The 21,152-nt window shown below is 52.8% G+C and overlaps 1 protein-coding gene across 2 annotated transcripts; it reads right to left on the reverse strand.

Annotated features, from left to right (window-relative positions):
* Positions 1-1,849: 1,849 nt before the first annotated feature.
* Positions 1,850-20,467, reverse strand: LOC120905437 (zinc finger protein 1). Of its 2 annotated transcripts, none has more exons than XM_040316198.1 (6): positions 20,318-20,467; positions 18,170-19,026; positions 13,977-14,086; positions 9,582-10,223; positions 2,390-5,444; positions 1,850-2,072 (listed from the first exon to the last, which is right to left on the reverse strand). In XM_040316198.1, exons 2-6 carry the CDS (start codon positions 18,252-18,254, stop codon positions 1,873-1,875), a joined length of 4,092 nt encoding a protein of 1,363 aa, XP_040172132.1. In that variant the 5' UTR covers positions 18,255-19,026; positions 20,318-20,467; the 3' UTR covers positions 1,850-1,872. The 2 variants fall into 2 exon arrangements, with proteins under 2 accessions (XP_040172132.1, XP_040172131.1); XM_040316197.1 differs by having other exon boundaries at positions 20,307-20,467.
* Positions 20,468-21,152: the final 685 nt, after the last annotated feature.

Raw genomic sequence — 21,152 nt, forward strand, 5'->3', positions numbered from 1 at the left:
GGGAGAAAAAAAAAGTTCATTTGCGATGCGTTAAGTACGACTTTTGGGCGGGAGGCGCGAGGAAAGTGCGATACTACTGCTGCTTGCAAGCGGCGGCAGATCTAACGTTGTGGCGGACCAGAAGACCTCCAAACGAGTTGATCCGCCACTGCTTCGGAAGAGAGTTTGATTTTGGGTACTGCTTCTTTTTACTTCAAGCAGTTTTCGAGCACTGGTTGAGTGAGCGCCAAAACGCTTGTCTTCATATCCCAGCTCCGGTGTGTTTTTGTTTTGTTTCGGGAAATACTAAACAAGTTCAAAGTTAAGAACAGCTAACCACCACCAGTTTGGACGCAAGTGTCCTCATCTTTCATCGTCTCATGTTTGCGCGATTGAAAAAGAGAGAAAGATAGAGCGAGAGATACATTTTTAAACGCAATAAAAACAAAGAAACAGAAACAAAGGTTGATAAAAATGAACCAAAATTCAAACGAACAAAACCTGCGATGCCTCTTGGGCAATGATAATAATACTAATCGTCTTACCCGACGCTCACGTCAGACCGAGGGATATTTTTCATTCTCTCTATCCTTTACTCTTTCTGGCGATAAAGCGATTTGTTTTAAAAGAGTAAGTGAATTGTGGCACAATATTCACGGGTACTTTGGGCGGATACTGAACTCTCCTGTCACCAGACACCTCCGCTGAAAGCTAGCGCACCGCCCAAGCACAAAATATAATAATAATAATAATAATAGTAGAAGTATTGGAGATAAATCGTTACGGGTGTGTTATACGTTACAGGAGCGTTACGGGCTGTTTTAAGAGGGGCAATAATAAAATCTATCATAGAAAACTAGCATTAAAATATCGAAAAAATAATAACTTGAGTCCCTTCGAGGGCGCATTACTTGCATCCTTCCCTAGCAGTGCATTCCATTCCATTCCTTCCTTTGCTGTGCCATGTTTTCGCTTGCAACTAAGTTTTGTGTTCTTTCTCTTACTTCCTGTCAGTTTCTGCGTTCCGCGTTCCGCAATTTCTACCGATTATGGAGCAGCTCTTCTGCACACAGCCCGCTTTCCTACAACAAATGTGTCAAGTCTTTACCTTGGCTTTAAGTAAACACTGCATTACGCACTGCACTGGTTGAGTGTGTTTCTGTGTGAGTGTGTGTATGTGTGTGTGTGTGTGTGTGTTGGGCGAATCTCCCAAACGACTCAGTGTAAACTGCTGGCAGCTTCACTGGCAACACTGCTACTACTACTACTGCTGGCCAGCGCCATCGGGTGTGGCTCGGACAGGAATGGCACACCGGACCCGGCCGACTTCAGGTACCGGTCGACGAACAGCCGCCGGCTGAGGTACGGTGCGGCGGGCGGACCGTCCGCCGGGGCGAGCAGCCGGTGCGGAGGTAGCAGTATGGCGGCGTCGGGCGCTACTACTGGTGTGCTGACTGATTGTAAGATCGGTGGGCCTGCTGGTACGCTATGGTGATGATGGTGGTGGTGATGGTTGTGAAGGTGCTGCTGGTGGTGACCGTGCTGACTGTGGTGATGGAAGATGGGCTGATTACTGCTGGCGGCCGCCATCTCGCTGACAGCTAGATGCGGTGACGTCTGCACTACACCTGGTAGTGTAACAGGTGGCAATGGTTGTTGCGTTGGTGTTGGTGGTGGTGGTGGTCCAGGGTACGGTTGCTGCTTCTGCTCAGCTGCGCGGGACCGTGCGTAGCCGTGGGCGACCGCTGCCAGGGCAAGTCGGCCACCACGTCCGCGCCGCAGTCGCTGGGTGGGCGGTGGGGCGCCGGCGGACAGGGCGGCAGCAGGGTCGCGATCGTATGGAGCGGCGTGGCCGGCCCCGGGGGACGGAACATCCCGCCCCAGGCCGTTGCCTTATTTGCCCTCCCTGTAGGGCTTGCAGTAGGAGTAGCGATGGTTCATGTGCTGGCTGTAGGAGCCGGAGTGCGAGAAGCGCTTCAGACACTTGCAGCACTGGAACGGCTTCTCCCCACTGTGCAGCCGCTTGTGCTCGGTCAGATGGTGCTTGTGCTTGAACGCCTTCGGACATTCCATGCACTTGTAAGGACGTTGACCTGCAAGACGTTTACAAATGGGACCGGATACAAGAGATTAGATGATTGTTATTAAAAAAACATAACGTAACCTAACGTTACAGTAATCATAACGCTAACTCATCGATGACGTGATTTAGATGTAACGTACAGTAACACATATTTAACGTCAAATAACGCTATAGCAACGCTTGCGTAACGTAAGCGTAACGCTAGCTTATCGGTGGTGTAGTGAAGACGTACATACGTAACGTTAAAGTGTCTGTTATCTGTATGTTATGTAACGTAACCACTAACATAGCTGTAACGTTACATAATGTAACGGAACGGTGACTCACCTGAGTGTTCGTACTTGTGTCGCTGCAGTGAGCTGTGCTTGCTGAACGTCTTGTCGCACTGATCACAGACGTACTGTCCCTCGGCATCCGGGGCAGGGTGGGCCAGCGAGCCGGCATCCTTGCCGCCGGCACCGGTCGCTGCCCCATTGCCAGCACCTCCACCGAGCCCGTACCCGGCGCCCCGCTTGGGCACGTTCAGCATCGACTGCAGCAGGTGCTTCTTGTCCGGGAAGGCGCCGTAGTAGCTCGTGCCGGTCTCGTCCGGCATGATGTCGAGCGCGCCCGGGCTAAGGCTGGCCCGGCCAACCATGGTACCGGGAGCGGCCGCGGTCGACACCGCCGCTGCCAGCCTCGGCGAGTACTTCCGGAACAGCTGGTCCATGCCGGCCAGGCTGACAGGATGGTGCGGCGGATGGAGCCCGTGCATCGGCGGATACTTTCCGTACGCGTGCGGCGACGGCTGGGACGGCAGCGACGGCGCTGCCGTGTGCTGACCCCGGCCGTCCTGGGGCGAGGGTGTGTCCCGCGGCAGCCCGGTCCCGAGGCCAAGCATGGCGTGCGCCTGCGGTCCGGCCGTAACGCCGTGGATCGGGTGTATGTCGTGGTAGAAGTAGGCGGTCGGTGAACAGGACGCCTTGATGCTGAGGTTGATCGCTTCGTTCAGCGCGGACATGGTGTCGGCCTGGAGCAGCACGGCCGGAAGCGAGCCGGCGGCCAGCGCCGTGGCGGCGGCCTGCGAGTTTGTGGCGGCACTCAGCAGCGCCTCACCGACCGTGAGCAGCCCCTTCTTGACGGATAGGTCGAGCGGCTGGTCGCCGGTCGCGTCCTGCCCGGTTACGACCGACGGTGCACGGTCGGCGTGCAGCGGCGAGTTCGGCGTCCCTGCCGGGGCGACCGTCTGGCCGCCGGCCTGACCACCACCCGCTGCATACTGGCGACCGACACCGACACCACCACTGCCACCGGTTACGCCCATCTTGCGCTCCCGGGATCGGTTGTTCTGGAACCACACCTGCACAACGCGCGCCTCCATCTTGACGTGCTGGGCGATCGCCTGGAACTCGTCCCGGCTCGGCTTGCTGTTGCGGGCGTAGTACTTCTTCAGCTCGTTCTGCTGCTCTTCTGAGATGGAGGTGCGGACGCGCACCTTGCCACTGCCACCCGGTCCACCGTGCGGTCCTCCGACACCGAGTGCACCGCCGGCCATGCTACCGTGCAGTCCGTACGCACCACCGCAGTCGCCCTTGAGTGCGACCGTATCGTAGTCGGTGTCGTCGTCGCTGCAGCTGCTGTTGCTGCTGTTGCCACTGCTGCTGCTGCTGATGCCACCGCCTCCGGCGATCGTACCCGCTGGCACACCGTTGCCCGTCTGCGCCAGCGCACCCGACGCGCTCATGAACGGGTTGAGCAGCAGGGAGCGCTTGCAGAACATCCGTGCGTGCTGCAGCATCTCCGGCTCGGTCGCAAACTCCTCGCTGCAGTAGATGCAGTGCAGCGGGGCAGTGGAAACTGAGGGCGAGAGGGAGGATGCGGCCGAGGGCGACGAGAAGTGCGCCCGTTCCATGTCCCGCTCGTTCAGTTTGGGCTCGTCGGACAGCTCCAGCGATGGGTCGATGGCAGTCTCCTCGGACGGTTCATCTTTCACGACGGACAGCGTGTCATGGCTGACAGATGACGTCAGCTGTTCTGGTGTCTGCTGTTGCTGCTGCTGTTGCTGCTGCTGGTGCTGCTGCGACTCCATCGAGTTGGTAGACTCCATTGCCGGTTCGTCTAGTGGTTCCTGCTTGGGAAGCAGCGGCAAAATCAGCTTGCTCTCAGCAGATTGCTGCTCCTCGGGATATTCGTCCTTCTGTGGTTGGTGCGACGACTCCTCCCTATCCTGCTCCTCTACAGCGGAGCCATTGTCGGCGCTTTTCTGGATTGCATCCTCGTGAAAGGCGGCCGGCGACTGCCGACTACCGGCTGTGCTCGTGCCCATCACGACCTCAACCTTCTCCTCCGCGCAGCTTTCGTCCTCCTCGTGCTCCTCCTCCTCTTCGTCGATCTCCATGCGTTCGGACGGGTTCTGTTGGGCGACGCCTTCCGGCATCGCGACGACATCGATCGACGAAGCAGGCCGCCGGGCCGATTCCGGCCGCTGCTCATCCTCGTCACCAAGCAGCGAGGTTGTGGCTGGCGGCGGTGGTGGTGGTTGTGGCGGTCCCTGCTGGTGCTGCTGCTGGTGCTGCTGCTGGTGCGAGCCATCCTCCATAGGCTCGTGCGTTTCACTGTCAGTAGACGACGACGTCGACTGTGGCTGCTGCTGGAATTGGTCAAACAGGCGCAGCACGTTCGGATCCCACATGGCCTGCATGTTGTGCATGGCGACGGCGAGCCAGGACGCCTGCTGTATCTTGGTGAGCAGCAGCGGGTCCACACCGCCCGGCTGCGGACCGATCGCGTCCAGCTCGTGCTTGGTCGCGGAGGAACAGGAGGAGGTGGGCGACGGTGACGTCACTAGGCGGAGCCGTCCGGCAATGTCCAGATCGCGATGGAGGGCCGCCTGCGGTAGCAGACCGATCGGCGAACGGCCAAGCCCCCCAGTGCCTATCGCACCGGGATGCCCGTTCGGGATGCCGGTGAACCCGTTGCCACCGTGGAACGGGTACTGGGGCGATCGGTGGTTACTGTCACTGCCGCTACCGCTGTTGTTGGAGCTGTTGTTATTGTGGCTGGTGCTGTTGTTGTTATTGTTGTTGTGGCTGCTACTGTTATTGTTGTTGTTGTTGTTGTTGTTGTTGTGGTTGAGCCTGATGCCCATATTGATGCACTTTTTCGAGGTCATGTGGCTCGAGTAGGAGCCGGAGTGCGAGAAGCGCTTGCCGCAGTTCGGGCAGACGAACGGCTTCTCGCCGGAGTGGATGCGCTTGTGCTCCTTCAGATGGTGCTTGAATTTGAACGCTTTATCACATTCGTTGCATTTGAATTTCCGCCGCTGCGACGATTCGTCGTGGGAGATCATGTGGCGCTGCAGTCTGTACACGTTGGCGAACGGTTTGTTGCACACCTTGCAGCTCTGTTTGAGAGACGGGGAGACAGAGAGACAGAGAGAGTTATTTGAGGAGGGTTCTGCCATGGCAACGAATAGTTTGAGTAGTTCCAAAGGGGGCGTCAAAAGCAGTGATTGCACATCTGTTTTGTACCATTACCCGTGCGGTGGTTCTGGTGACGAAGATGAAATAGAACGCAAGAGGAATGGAATTTATGGACTCAACAAAGGAATGGATTTGCAATATGACTAGCGTTATATATTAAAAAAAAAAAGAAACATTGGTAGATAACAATTGTAAGGTGCATGAACAATAACGATTTTGTTCATTGAGTTAACATAAAGGACTGTCGAAGGCTTTGGAACTCTAGATAGACGACAGCCCACATATTTGAGCAACTAATAGGAAACAAACGCTAGAGTTACTCAAGTTCAGATATCAAGTGTAGTGACTAATTCTGGAAGCTGTCTAATTCCTAGACGTTAATTTCCAGAACAAATTGTTGGCTGAGGTTCGACCAAGATGATCTGTTTGGGGAACTGGGCAGTTGCAATAGGATTGAAATTATGAGACACGCAACAAGGCTCTTTTGGATTTTCTTTCCAAAAACTGGGATATATTCAAGAAAAACTCCACGAAAGATGCATCAGATCGGAAATATCCAGAGATGTCGGAGATGTCAGAGATCGGAAATATCCAGTTTTGCCAGCGCAGTTTCAATGCTGGATTAAGAACTCCGAAAGACCCGAAGACGCCTAACGACGCCTAAAACAAGGTATGCAGTGTGAGGCACGCGACGCGATGCTCGCACTGCGCAAAGCACCTCATTGTCTGTCGGACCTGATTGACAGGGCACGTTGCGAGCTGTATTGGCTGGATCGTGCTGGGTAGAACCTGTCGCAGCATGTGTCACTTTGTGAGCGGGCCAATGAGGAAGGTGTCATAGCGCAGTGACCGCCAGTCGTTTAGAATGACCGATAATGCGTAACGCGGCAAGCAACCGGAGCGCATAAATAGATCTTCCTGCGTGTGCATCATTCGGAAGCATATTTGGCCGTTACCTAAGCTAACCTTCCCGGACAGCAAAACTTTCCCCGAAGCGGCACGGGAAGCACCGTGGCCTTACCCCTCCCCAAGGGCTTCTCATTGCCCCGTGCAAGTGTGGTAAACAAATTTGTATTCAATCACAAAAAAGAAGAGTGAAGAATACGACTGGCAATAAGAAAATGGGAAAGCCGAACACCAACTGACGACGACGGCGACAACGGTTGAACAAAACAGACCGGATTGATCCCAAAATTAGTGCTTCCACTTCGGGGCGCTTCGTTCTTCAACGGCATTCGGTTTCCACACATGTGTGCTGGCAGTAGTCGACGCTGCCTCCACAGCCAGAGGACGGCGAAGCGCGCAAACCGGCGGCCCAGCAGAATACCGCACCGAGGCAGCGAGTCGTACGCGTGCGGAGGGGAGTAGAGAAAATATATTGCAGTCATTTCTTTAGCGGAGGCTACTACACGGCCGTAACGTAAAAATATCATCACGTGGTTGCGACTCGGCTTTGCTGCTAAACACAGCACAGCAACCTCTGGTGTAATTACCACATGTATGTGTGCCGGAGAGTGTACTGTCAGCTTCCGGTGTGTAATTGAAGATGCATCTCTGATTGGTGTTCGCACTTAGGGCTCTCTAATGGAGAGCCATAAAATCTGTGGTTTCCTACACGCATTTCTCTCACCCAAGAATTAGCGAACTGGTGCTTGGTGCGGATTTTAACCGCTGTGTTTTGTTTATGCCGCAGCGCGAAGGTTCTGTTGGCTTGTTGGTGTATTACATTTTAGAGGACTGCTGTAGAAGAAGCCCACCGAGTGATCATCTCGAGAGAGAGAGAGAGAGAGAGAGGAAGGTAAAAACAAATGACGTGGGCGATACATACTAAAGCCGGGTTAACGGCGGATGTCACGTAGAAGGAAGATGTCATTTTTCATCACAAGCATCAAGGTGGGAGGCGCACGATCGACGAAAAAGAATGATAAATACGCCGAGTGACCCTGCCCTCCAAGCAGAGGGCGCCTTCACGATGCCAACGGGGGCTTTCGCTGTGTCGCCACATCGCTCGTAACTCATCTCAAGGCGGCTAGAGGGTATCACCATTTGATGTCGCGTTGCAAAAATATGCTTTTGGACAACAGCTCAGAGAGCACGTATGTAAGGGGGGTTAGTTTTCTGTTGTTGGGTGGATTGGGACCTCCGAATCTTCCCCAAAGAAGGGAAATGCGATAGATATCCCGGCAGCTGCGTCTGGCGACGACGCCACCGAAGTACGCGTTCAGAATTCGGATCCATGTGTTTGTGTGTGTTGCTCAAGAAGTGAAGAGTTGAGGAGCACGGAAATTCCCCCTGCTCCCGCGCACAAAGAGAAGGCGACTGGCTGCCGTACGCTCGGTTAAGATCACATCGTCAAGGTAGGGAAAACACCGGTGTACGCGCCCAACAATCGGTAGCAGACATGTACACGCGGTTGCAGAGTTGCCGCAGGCTGGTGGGAAAGCAGATGTTCACGTTTTTCCATTTTTGGAGGACACATGGCCACATTATGGTTTTCGGGTGGGACGCGCAAGAGCCGCGGTGACGCGAAAACAAAAAACAGAACAAAAAAAAAAAAACAAAACACCCCGCGAGAGGAGCGCCCGAAACGGTTTAAAAATAAAAACCTCCGCATGCTCCGGAGGAGCCACTGTCGCGCGTACGCTTGTGCGGGGACGCGTGAGGACTTGTATGCGCACCGCGCTACACGCAAGGTATAATTGCACCCCGGTGCGATGGGGCCTGTCAGCACCCGGTGCATGAAGTTTCGATCGAGTTGAAGGGATTTCTGTGCCCGCTTCTACCTTTGTTTTGGGGATGTTTAGAAGCGTTTTTTTGGTTGCGCCATACACACACAGCTCACAAGAGAACTGGCGACAGTTGCCTCTTTGTGTGACAATTATTGCTAAGCATGTGTGTGAGATGCGACTAGGAGGGACAGAGTGTATCTTTGTTAACCTGCGCCAGGCGGTCGGAGGTCTTGGTCGACGGTGTCCGAACTGGAGGTATGACGCGCTGGTGGACGCGAGTCAGGAAATGTGCGGCCATACGGCGGCTGCTTCAATTGCCGATTCACGGTTAATCAAGATGTTCGCTCGCTTGGCAAAGAAAGGCAAAGAGAAACCTCGGTTCCTGGACGCATCTGTTTTTGCTTGGAGCTTAAGAACCCGGACTCTTGTTGGCTTGCCGAGTGGACTGAGCAGGCGAACGGGACAAAGAAACGGAGAACGCCATCGGGAGGGAAAAAGCGCTGAACATTGAGGGCTGGAGATGAAGGGTGTTCACTGCGTGACGGCTTAAGGTGATAGCAGAACACAGCCAGCCAGACAACTCGTGAGTGTGTGTGTGTGTGTGTACAAGGTAACGGCTCGAATGGGGAAGGATGGGAGTACGGTTGCACGACCTGGCGAAGGTTGCGCTCGTGAATCACAGGGAGGGGAGAGCTGAGTGGACAGTGTCAGGAGTCACCAGGGGCTGGGGAGGAAAATCAAAGATGCCCGCGTAACGGGGCGGCTGAAGTGCTCGTTGAGACTTCGTGCGAGACTTCGACTTCGATCGGTTCAACCTTTTCGAGCGTTCAAGCGTTCTAAGCGCGCCATAGCGGGGTTGGAATTCGTGGAAAAGGCGTAGTTTGAGCAGCAACTAACGTGATAATTTAAAAGAGGCAGCAGAAGCAACAACACAAACAATATGGCCATAATCTCCGAAGTGCTCGAATTCTTTGTGTAACGGATGATGCTACTATAGGGACCCGGGGGTCGTCTTTTAGTGCACTGTCTGGCGGTTGAAGCACGGTTGGATATAGAAGAGACATTGGGGAGACATTCAGTAGGGGCATAAAGAGGCAGTCCATAATCCGGGATCGATTTCAGTGCATTATGAAAAGTTATAGCTAGCGCGCGGTAGTGCCCGGGCTATAGCTGTGCATCTTGGCCATATGTTAAGCACATTCACATCTACGACAGGTACCGGCAGCACCTATCTTAGCGGTGCTTCGTTACACTTCAGGAATGCCTAGACTGGATGCGAGTAGTTGGGATATGCCCATCCGTAAAACAGAGTGCGTGAACAGAACTTACCGCATCGGCCGACGGTGCGTGATGCATCTCGTGCCGCTCCAGCTGATCCCGGCTGGCGAACGTGGTCGGACACTGGGCACACTCGTACACGGCCAGCTCGGCACCGCCCTCCTTCACGGTGGTGCCGCCGGTCGGCAGGCTCGGCCCGCTGCTTGAGTTGCTGCTGCCGTCCTGCGCCGGGCTGATCACCATCGATCGCGGTCCGTACGACCGGTCGGCCGCCGGTACGGTTTGCGGGGCCAGCCCCGCCATTAGCAGATCGCGCGGCGAGCTGCCTCCCTGGGCCACCTCTAGCTCCTCCTCCTCGTCCTCCCGGTCGTCGACCAGCTGGGCCAGCTGGTGCTTCTGCTGCTGGAGCTGCAGCAGGCTGCCACACTTGGCCTGGAGCCGGCTGCCGACCAGATCGCCTGAGGCCCGTGCGCCCGCCACCGCGCTGGCCGCGAGCGAATCGAGCGGGGCCGGCAGGGGCGACACGGCCTCCGGATCGACGTGATGTTCGTCCTCCTCCGCCATGCGCTCGTCGTCCGCGTCCTCTACGTCGTCTTCGTCGTCGTCGTCCGGTGCGCTAGTATCGGTCGGGAACTTTGCCCTCCGGCCGTTCGGGCAGCCGCTGTGATTAAGCTGAATGTGTTCTTTCAGTGCCTGAACGATGAACCGAGCCGGGACCATGGGTGGGAGGGTGGATGAAGCAACCGAAGAGAGAAAACAGAAAGGAAAAACCATAAGTTGAGTGAGTGCGTTTGTGCTATGGGGGGAGAGTGTTGTAAATGGAGTTGTGCGCCAGTCGCCAGTCACCACGTTGGCCCACGTTCACGGGGGGCCAATATTGCTTGTAAATGTGGGCATTAGTCATGGAAATTATGACTCATCGGGCATTTCGCTCGTGTCCACAGTGTAGATATGTGTATGTGTGTGTCACGATTTGATAGGTTCCTTTGATCGAACCATGAGTCATGATTCGTATCTACTACAATCACTGATTGACGTTGCCGAGATGTACTACGCTGGAGATCTCTTGGGTGCCTGTCTTGCCTCTGTAGACCTTTGCTTTGCGCCATCCACTGACAGATTACTTCAGTAAACGTTGGCAGATGAACGGAAGGTAGCGCAATACCTCTTGAACAGTGGCAACAGTTTTGACAGCTCTCGCATTCACACAGACTGAGCGTCTTCTGTCGATGAATAAACGCGCTCGAATGTCAAACCCGCGCACAACAGTTTAATGTACGACCTGTATACTCCTGGACAATGTCCATACCTCTCAATCTTTATTTCTACCTCTATCTCCCTCCAACTCGCTCTGCCTGAATGCCTGGATGGAACAACCCCGCGTGTCTGTTGATGTCCCCGGTGCTGTCATCAATTGCAATCAATTGCTCTCGTTTCCCTCGAGTCCTCGAGAGTCGCCACAATCAGCCGTTCCCCATCCACCATCAGATCGCCATCGGTAAAGGGGGTCGAGGTGAAAAAATAAACGTACAAATCCCTACGCTCAATACGCCCGGCCGCACCACATCCGCAGGCGGGTGCGTGATCCTTGACGTACTCATCCTTCACCCTTTTTTTTCCTTCCTCAGCCCTCTTGTGGATTTGCCCGTGGCCCTAAGCCGGCCTACCAGAGCCCCCATAGCATGTTATCAGCCGGGTCGTGTGATGTGTGCTGTGTTGTTGTTGTTGTTGTTGTTTTGCTACTTCGCTGCAAAACGTCAACCTGTGGTTGCGCGCCCGCGAGCTTTAATCACGATCGGGCGCGAACGGGGGCCATCACAAAACTCATCGCGGCTCATCGACTGCCAAGCTTTCTAGGCCGGGCTCAATCATTTACACTGTGCCGCTCGTTGCGCTCTCCCCCGCCGGGCGAAGGGTACCTTTGCGCGTTAATAGCCGGCCGCAAACACAAAACCTTGCAAGCCTTCATTGAGACGACATAATGGTGATGCCGCTGGTGCTCCGCTTTCTGGCTGACTGACTGGCTTGGCCAGACCTGTGTTGAGGTTTGCTACCCCTTATCAAACCTCTACCTACGCGCACATGTGTGTGTGTGTGTGTGTATGTGTGTGTGCGTGTTTGTGTTTGCTCTCTTTTAATCATGCCTTCAGTATTTGCATTTCCTTCCCTTCCCTCCCGTGCTCCCCCAAAACCCCCAAACCACATCCCATCCATTTGCCTCGCGTGACGTGAAAACGACAATTGTAAATTGTTTATTGAGACTGAGATTTTATTAGGTTTTTTTCTTCCTCTTCTTGTGCGTCCTCAGACGTCGCTACTTCCTCCCGTGGTGCCTGGATGCTGGGAAGATTGCGCTACGGAGATGCCTGATGAGGCAGGAGTTTTCGGGCAAAGGCTTTTATGGCAAATCACATCTCAAAATAAACTCCGCGGATGTTGCGGATGTCCCAAGCGGATGGTTTGAGAAGAAAAAAATACCACTCACACACTCACACATGCGGGGAATGACTTGTATTTTCAGTCATCAATTGTGTGTTGAAACGCAGGCGAAGATTGGAGTCGGAGTTGCTGGCTTTTGCGCGTTTGCTTTGCGTGGACCGGGTGGGGCGAACGAACGGGCGAAACTGGGGCGAGCGGTAGCTAGCAGCTACTGCTGCCCGTTCGTTCCATCTGGTTTTGCGATCTGCTGCCTGGCACAACGGTAAGTGTGTCGCTCTGCGTACGCGCTAATAACGCGTAACGATTATTTGACAGTTGTACGAGCTGTCAGGTAAACTAAGTATCGAAGCGAGTGGGCACTAAGGCTGGGAGTTGGTTGTCACTGTGATGGGACCGTTTGGAGAATCAGAGTAGCTGCAGATATACGTGGCAGGTCTATTACCCTATCCTGGGACCTTGAAGTCTGCGACGCGTTTCTTTCGCGCCGTCAAAAATCAATATCAATGTTAGACGTTTGCACGAGCTGTCACCGAACACGTATCAAAATCACTGGAATTAAGATATCTTTGCTGTTGGATGGCATTTGGAGCAAATGTTTGGGGTGTTTAGTAATTCTTTGGCTTTAAAATTCAATTGATGTAACAATAAATAACAGCAAACTAACGTCTCTTTGAGTTTGGGACATCATTTTGACCCAATGATTTGTGATCCAAGGCTGCTGGACCTATAGGATATTACGAATTCTCAGGCCAGTTCATTCCGGTTTTACTCTCAATTGCTCAAAATTCCTCCAGGTGGTGTAGGGAGCATTTTCGTGCAAAACAATCCTTATGACAGCACGACCGGCAGCTTGCTGGATGCCACTAAAAACTCTCACCCACCCATGTGGCCATGTGTGTTTCTCCGTTGTCACACTACTGCCTCGTCGAGGATCACCCGCGGCGAGGATCGTTGGCTGACGCTGTCCACTAATTAGCTCAAGCAACTTAGCAGCCGCTTATCTACTTCCTAGTAAAACATCCGCTTTATCAATGGCTATTTTTTTGTTCGGTATTCCCTGGGGTAGGTTTTAGTCGCTTCCAGCTAAAAATATCGAGGCCCCACGAGCGGCAGATTGACGTACGATGTCGCTTTCGTGCGCGCTCTGCGATCATGACTGGCAGACACACACGTAGTACAGCGCCGCCGTTTAGTACGATATGGGGTTTCCCGTACCGCGTCAGCAGCACAACGCTGCACATTAAAGATAAGAAAATGGTAGCAGCAAGGCTAAGGAAAGCAGCAGCAAAAATGAAGCGGGAAAAAAACGAGCATTCGAGTACTAAAAACAACCTGGACTAGATTTATTTTTCCTGCTCTATTTCCCGCGGTATCTGGCCCGCAGCCTGGACCCCGACCGACCCGTTCGCCGGCCAGCTCGTCGCGTCTCACGTCGAAAGGTGGCGTAATGCGAGAAAACCTACCGGCGGTTGAGAGCGTACGGCGAAACGAAAGAAATAGCACCAATCGATCAACCGTACATTGAACATTTTGGAAATTCTGGGCCCGGGGGCGCCGGCCGGGCACATGCACCCCCTTCCCTTTACCGTTATCCACCCAGCAGTTTATCGAAATGAAATTCTTCGATCGACTTCGAGCACACGGAGCTGGGGGTTTAGTGTTTTTTTTACTTCTTCTCTTCGATGGGAATTGCCAAATGTATATGACCTCGTGCGTTGGCGTCCTCCTGCTCTGGCCGAAATGAATGTGGTCAGAATATAGCACAGACACACACGCACACACACACACACATGCTCACAAGGGGCGCGCTGTTCCCAGTGCAGGGACTGACCCGAAACGGATATGTGACCGGAATGCAGTTCGAAAGCTATTACCCGGTGGCGTTTTTTTTGTGTTGTTGCCAGCGCGCCATCAAAGTGACCGGACCGGAGAGAATGGCGTTGATGCTACCGAACTGGCGGGAGGGTTTTTTTTTGTTTTATGTTGCTAGGGCTCACAAATGCTTACCTCGATTCCCTGAACCGTCTGGTGGCACTGAGGGCACTGAACGCAGCAATCGCTGTCCGCTAGTGCATCGTTTTCACTGTCCTTCGGTAGTCCGGATGGCAAGGAAGGAACTGCAAATAGAGGGATGAACACACAATCGAACGGTTAGTGACTTTCTCGTGCCGATTCGAGCCACGCGGTAAGTGCTCGGTTACCTAGAAATTGGAAAAAAAGATTGAACAAAAAAAAAAACTCTCTCTCTCTTTGTGTGTGTGTGTGTGTGCGAGAGAGAAAAGTAGGAAATGAAACCGCCCTTCCCGATTGTACAAAACACCCGAGCACTAGTCGGATCCAACCGGACACTAACTGCTCCTTCGCTTTGGGCTATATATAGCGATTTAGATCAGCTACTAGGTGACCGGTTTCATGCCGGACCATTGCGAGCGAAATGGTGAAGCACGCGCACAGCTATAGCTGCTGGTTTTTTTGCCCTCCCCAAAGCAGCGCCCGATGAAACCCGCCCATTTGTCTCGGTGTATATGCGTGTGTGTGAGTGTGTGCATGTGTTTTTGGAGCGCTTTTGTGGCGGTGTGCGCGATAAGGGGTTTTACTGTTTGTTCGCACCTGCTCTCCCGGTAATTGAGTTGGTAACACATGCGGTCGGGTCGCCGCTCGACCAATGAAAGCCCCGAACAGGGTAGATCCATAATCGGCAATCCCACCATTTTGTACTCCACCATCACCGCTGAGTCATCTGATTCGTGCTGCCACAGCGTGGGGGAGTGCAATGGAGGTAATGATAAGGGCATTCTAGTAGACGACTTGGAGCACCCGATAATGTGTGAAGTTTTTTGTTAATGGAGGAGCTACTGGTTGAAATATAAAAAGAACTGCAATAAAAGAATACTTCAAGGTAGAGTTCAACGTGAAGAAGTCACCAAAACCCAAAACTTTTTGGAAAGATGTTATTGAAGTGTTTTTTTTTGTCTTTTACGTTACGTTTCACGACGGGAGATCGTAATCTCCGGACAAGAGCTCCTGTGTGAAAATCCCTGAACGCTTCAACAACACTACGGTACACTAAAACCTGTGACGATGTCACCAGACACCAACGCCCTCTTAAAAGTGATATTAGAAACCGCAGTCCTCTTGTTACAGATAAGAGCATCATCAAGAGGGTAGAAGAGTTCGTCCGGAGCCAATTAGCCCGAATGAGGGAAAAGCCCGAATGCTCTTTAGGGAATTAAACTCTAAACCCACCCGGAGCAACCTGCGTGCCATGTGAGAAACCTGGAGATGTGTGTCAAGTCCGGGCTCTGAGGTTCGTCTCAGCTATCAATTTACGTTCAATAAATTCTGAGCCATGGTGTGTGTCTGTACCGACCAACTATAGGAATCAGCGCAACACACATCCCAATGACTTATCGCTAAACTCCGAAGGCCCGCGCGCGCTGCTCGGGCACTGGTACCTAGCGGCATTATCACCGTGTTCCCCGGAATCATCTCCTCGTTCTTCAAGCCAGGGTTTACGGCTGTAGTAATGGGTGCGTGAGATGCGGGACGGCGAAGGCCACTCGGGGCCACTACACGCTTCCCTCCCTGCGTACCTTTGGGCTTTTCGGTACCCTTTCGTGCACATTCCTTTCCCGGCTGTGCTGATAATTGCCCGTTCATAACCACACAAGCACGCATACACACACTCACACACACACACACTCGCGCGCGATCGCTCAGGGTTTGGGCAGCAGAGAAGGAACATCCCCCTGGCAAGTGTGGAGGCTTTATCGCAGCCCCGGGGCACTCTACTCCGTACGATGATCTTGCTGCCAGCAGAATCCACGGGAAGCGTCCCACTACCCGATCACACATTGCCTGATTAAGACACAGGGGAAGCGGCGGGGTAGGAAGAGGGGAGAATGATTCCACTCAAGCTTGATAACGGCGTGAGCACGCAACGCCCTACTCCCTCGGGCACAACACACCGCGGTCCGGTGATTGCGGTTTTCTTTTTTTTCAGTTACACGCTCTGTACCGACCAACAAGCGGAAGTCTAATTTCCGAACAGTACGGCCCTGAGCAGTAGGTGGCGGGGGCTGGTTGGGTTACCGATTATTCGGAATTTCCAGCAGCAGCAGCAGCAGCCTCCCGACCGCGTTACGATTCGTTGACGCAAACAGGTCACCCCCAGAGCTCCCGAGCAAAAAAAGGCAGGGAAGCTGTACCGGTACAGTACCTGGGAGGGAGCGGGGAGGACTAGGGCTGGTTCGATTTATACTGCAACGCGCTGCACTCTTGGGCTAGGCGGTAGATTTGGTGTTTTGATGCAACCAGCACGTTTTGTTGATTGTTTTGCGTCGACCGGGGCCTGGATCGAAGGGTACCACCATCGCCGTCGCCGCCGCAAGTTGTTGATGCTTCCGCAATTGTTGGCCGTGATTGTGGCGGCGGTGTGGTTTCGGACTATACCTGCACCAATTTGCGGGAGGAGTTGGGAGTTGGGTTGCGGAGGGGTGTTATTTTCCTAGACAACTAATCTGTAGTCTCGGGCGTGGTTGAAGAAGTCATCGGAGTTGAATAGGAGGCACAAAGGCACTGTACAACTGACACTACAACTAAAACGAAATTAAAGAAGAGCCGTGACGTGATGGACAGCGCTGCCGGGGCTTGGTAGTATTGAAATCAGTACATCTAACACAAACACAATAGGAGCTAACAGTTACAGCAGAGTTTAAGAAGAACTGAACAGTCGCGGATTGAAAATCTGTAACTTTGCACCTCAGGATCAACTTTCAGGTTGCATTGTATACAAATCCCTTCAAGACGGAGGTTCAGAGTTAGTACCTCGAGCTAGTACTGCAAGAGCTTTATTCCACACCACTGGGTCTTTCACACCAGACACATCAGTTGTGTAGGAGATTCTAAAAGCGTTCAGCAATGATCGGAAGAGCACTAGACGTGGTCTTTTCCCTCGGATCTAAAATGTTTGGAGCTAGTATATGGAAGCATCAATTGCAAGATCTTCTTCCAGCTGCTGTTCGTAAATTACAAGTAGAGTAGTAAAAACTGCTCCAAGCATCGACGAAGCTTTCGCAGCACAGCCACCATCGCGCAACACTCTGGATCGTTACGGCTAATCTCGTATCAGCATCGTGTTCAAACCCGCAAAACCACTTATCGCTCAGGTAGAGGGCAACATAGGCTCACACACACTCATACACACACACACATATATACACATAAACACATGCTTGCACGGGTTCGACAGTCAAAGTGCGTCATAACCGACACCGAGCTGAGGGATGTTTCCCTATCGCTGATTAAGGGTTAAGGGATGTCACACCGTCGTCTTCTTGATAATCTCACGGGCACGCGCGGGGGAAATGACTCAAAAGGATGTGGACGAGAGCACTCTTTGAAAGATCCAATCTTCGTTTGGCACACACACACACACTCACACGCACATAAACACCCAGCAGGGGTCCCTAATGGAGGATGCGAAGAACTACTCAGGAACTAGCCAAGGCAAAGGTATGGCAAGGGCATGCGATAAAGAACCGGAAAGGTAAGGATGGTCTGCTGCGCACCTCTGTGTGCAACCATTTCCCGAGCACACGTACAAACACACACACACACACACACACACACACAAGCACGTACACAAGATGGGAGGAGCGAAAAGGTGTGTATCACCGTGTGTACGGGAGCGAGAAGGCTCCCGGTTCGGTTACCGCTCGTGCAAAAGGATAAGCCGCGGCATCCGGACGCAAGGAGAAGGGCACACGCCGCTGGCGATGGCGAAGGTGAACGCGTCGGGCACCAAAAATGGATACCGAACGGAGCGGGAAAGAGATAAATCAAGCGAACGGGGAAGCAAAAAGGGAAGATAGAGAAGAGAAAAAAAAGGGGAAGGTTAGCCCATGCTCGCACAGGTTGGACCATTCGGGCGTTCGGGTTGTTCCCGTGTATATGTGTATATGTGTGTGTGTGTGTGTGTGTTTGCTTCCACTGTTAAGGGGCGGAGTGCTGTAGCTGTAACTGTACATCAGCGACACGGTCGGGCAACCCCAGCCAGAGAGCCTCACGATCGTTTCTGCACGGACTTTGAATGTAGCAACAAAATAGATACAAAACAAACAAATAAATACACGAACACAACACACACATACACACACATACACACTGTTAGTTCGAAGAAGGAGGTCGGGCACACTTACATTGCAGGGAAAACTTGGTCGAAGATGGCATGATACTTCCTTCCGCGTTGTAGTACGTCGACACAGCAACGCTGCAGGACACCATTGATTGGGATTTGAAGGGAACTGGCCGGGGGGTTTTTTTTTTTTGCTTTTGCTGTTGCAGATGTTATGCTCGATTCTCGCTCGGGCCGACGCTCCTTGCTCGCCTGATTGATGCACCCACCACACACACTGTTGTGAACTTTTTTCCTTTCTTTTTTTCTTTTGCTTCCGCACACTAACACTTCCTTTTCGGTAAAACACAGAACTGCACAATTGGTGGCTGTTTTTTATGCTTCTTCTTCTTCTTCTTCTTCTTTTTGGATTGGGTTGGGCCTCGTTTTCTTTTTGGTGTTTGTTTTCTCTCACTCTCTCTCTCTCTCTCGCTCTCTGTTTGATTGTAGCTCACTCACCCGGCCCGTTGATAGAAGAAGAGTCGGTTCGTCGGTGCGCTGCTGCGGCCCGTGGCCACCAGTGGAGGGAAGGAAGGTGTGCGTACGCCGCGCACCACACTCGCCCTCGGCTGCCGGCCACCACACATCCCGCAGGGGACGGGCAGGTTGGCCGTGAAAAGGCGGGGGGGCAGTCGCGCTTTTAACCCGCTTTGACCGGCGACCCCTGCAACCGTTGCACCGCGCCACCAACGCGCGTTACACACCAACACCGCACGGCGCACATAGATGCGGGAAAGATGGGGAGGGGGGGATCGCGGGGCAACCACGTGAAATTTGCCCAATTGTTCTAACGCACAACACACGCACGCACGCACAAACACACAAACTCGCCTTTTTGCTTCCACTACAAGGACGCACTTGCCATATCACCTCGCGAACTCACTGGATGGAGGTAAACCATGAAACACGGAGAGGGGGGGGGGGAGGAGAAGGAGAAAAGAAAAGAGATTGCATTAAAGATTGATTTTGGGTTAAAAAAGAAAGAATTGAAGCATAACATATTTTAAAACGTGAAAATTGTAAGCCAACGAAAGACGAGGGAAAAAACGGCGACCCGTATTGAGTCGTTAACGAGCCGCGCTGGCAAACTACTACTAGCTGCCCTAACATTGATTTTGATCGAGGATTTCCGTTGCTGGTTGCAGGTTACGAAGAGTGTGGCAGAAGGAGACGGGAGATTGGTTAAAACTTCAAACTTAAGTTAAACAAAGAAAATCAGTTCTTTTGTTGCTGCCGGCTGGAGCGAAGCGCACACACACCGTTCTCCTACACAGCGAACTAATAACATCGATTTTGGCTGTGTCTTGCAGACAGTAGAATGCACTGCCGCATTTGCCGAATGTCTCTCGCTTTTGCTCTGTGTTTGTCCTGCAGAGGCAATGGTTGATGGTGATTGTTTGATAATAAGTTGCCCTTTTTTTGGTTTGGTTTTGAAACACACAAAGACACACACACACACACACACACACAAGTACACGCACATTGGCAGAAAACACGGTCCCCAGTTTTACTGTTTTCCCGCAGGCATCCACTGACCTGTGGGTACACTCCAAAGACACACTTGTGTTTTGCTAACGAAATTTCTTCCGAAACACACATCCGTTGGTCTCTGGAGGAGATTGGCGAGTGTGTGTCTGTGTGCATCTGTATGTCTGTCTAAATCGCTTCCTTCCACCAAGAAGCTCGCCACCGTTACACCACACACAAGCTGGAGCGATCGATGACGCATTTTCTTTTTGGACGGGTGCACCCACGTGCCCAGCCCGCGCGGTAAAACAGCCGCGCGGACACACAGAGACAAAGCGCGATCGTGTTTGAATTGTACTTTTCTTTTTGTCTCCCCGTTTGTGAAGGTATGGCTGGCTTTTTTTTGTTTCTTTTTTTTTGACGCGATCGAACGCGAAGGGTTTTGTGTTGCTTTCAGCAGACGCGTTGCTTTCTTTCCGTTTTCTTGGCGAAGGTTTTTGTTTTTTGCTTTGGTGTTTTACATCAACTCCACGTAGCCACGTAGTGTGTGTGTGTGTCTGGGTTAGATCCTCTTTGTTTGTGTGCCTTTGATGTACTGTAACAAACACTGATCCTGCGAAAAACAAAAACTGGATATTCTCCCCCACACACGCACACACGCGCACACACACATTCACAAAAAAACACGCACGCACCTCGTCGTCACCGTTTCTCGCTGTCGTCGTTCGTCTTTTTCTTTTGTTGTTGTTGTTGGGTGGGAGGGTAGGGTAGGATATTCTCAGTCGTCGTCGGGAAGCGTCGACGCCGGCTGGCACATGTTTACACTACGAACTCTTCTGCTAGACTAACAATCGTATGCAACGCGTTCCGGCGCTGCTGCTGCTGCTGCTGCCTGCGCTTGCCGTTTCGATGTGCGTTCGGGCTTCTGAGTGTCCCCTGGTCCGCGCGGCTTTTACTTCCCCCTGCAGCATCCCGTGCGCCAGTGCGGTGGCGCGAGCGAGACGGAGCGTGCGAGTGAGCGCGACGGCGCACGGGGTCCGTTTTTACAACACCGAGGGCGAAGTGTGTAGCGCTGCGAATGAACCTTTTGCTCGGATGAACCCTATTTCTCCTTGCGTGAGTGCCGCGGCGCTGTGCAACTGTGAGCGTAAGGGAGAATGAGTGAGCTAGAGAGCGAGAGAGAGAGCTTTAGAGAGAGAAAGAGAGAGAGAGTAGAAGGGAATGAAACTAAGGGAGCACGCAGGAACGATCGGGTAGCTGGGCGCGGAACGATTGCGGTGAATGATCGTGTTTCGAGAGTTCTGCGGTGATAATCCACTTGTGTGTGTGGGCCACAGGCAGGGCGAAACAAAGCGATCCGATCGCAATATTATACTGCCGTGCTGCCTGCTTCTCCCGGTTGCCGTTTTTTGCTTCTTCTTCTTCTTCTTCTTCTTCTTCTTCTTTCGTTTCTTGCCCCTTTCGAAGGGTTTTCATTTGCTTTAACGTGTACGGCGTACCGGGCCCGGTGGAAAGGGTGGAGCGCGCGATTCCATCGGTGA

Source organism: Anopheles arabiensis, chromosome X (assembly GCF_016920715.1).
Source record: "Anopheles arabiensis isolate DONGOLA chromosome X, AaraD3, whole genome shotgun sequence".
Lineage (NCBI taxonomy): Eukaryota > Metazoa > Arthropoda > Insecta > Diptera > Culicidae > Anopheles > Anopheles arabiensis.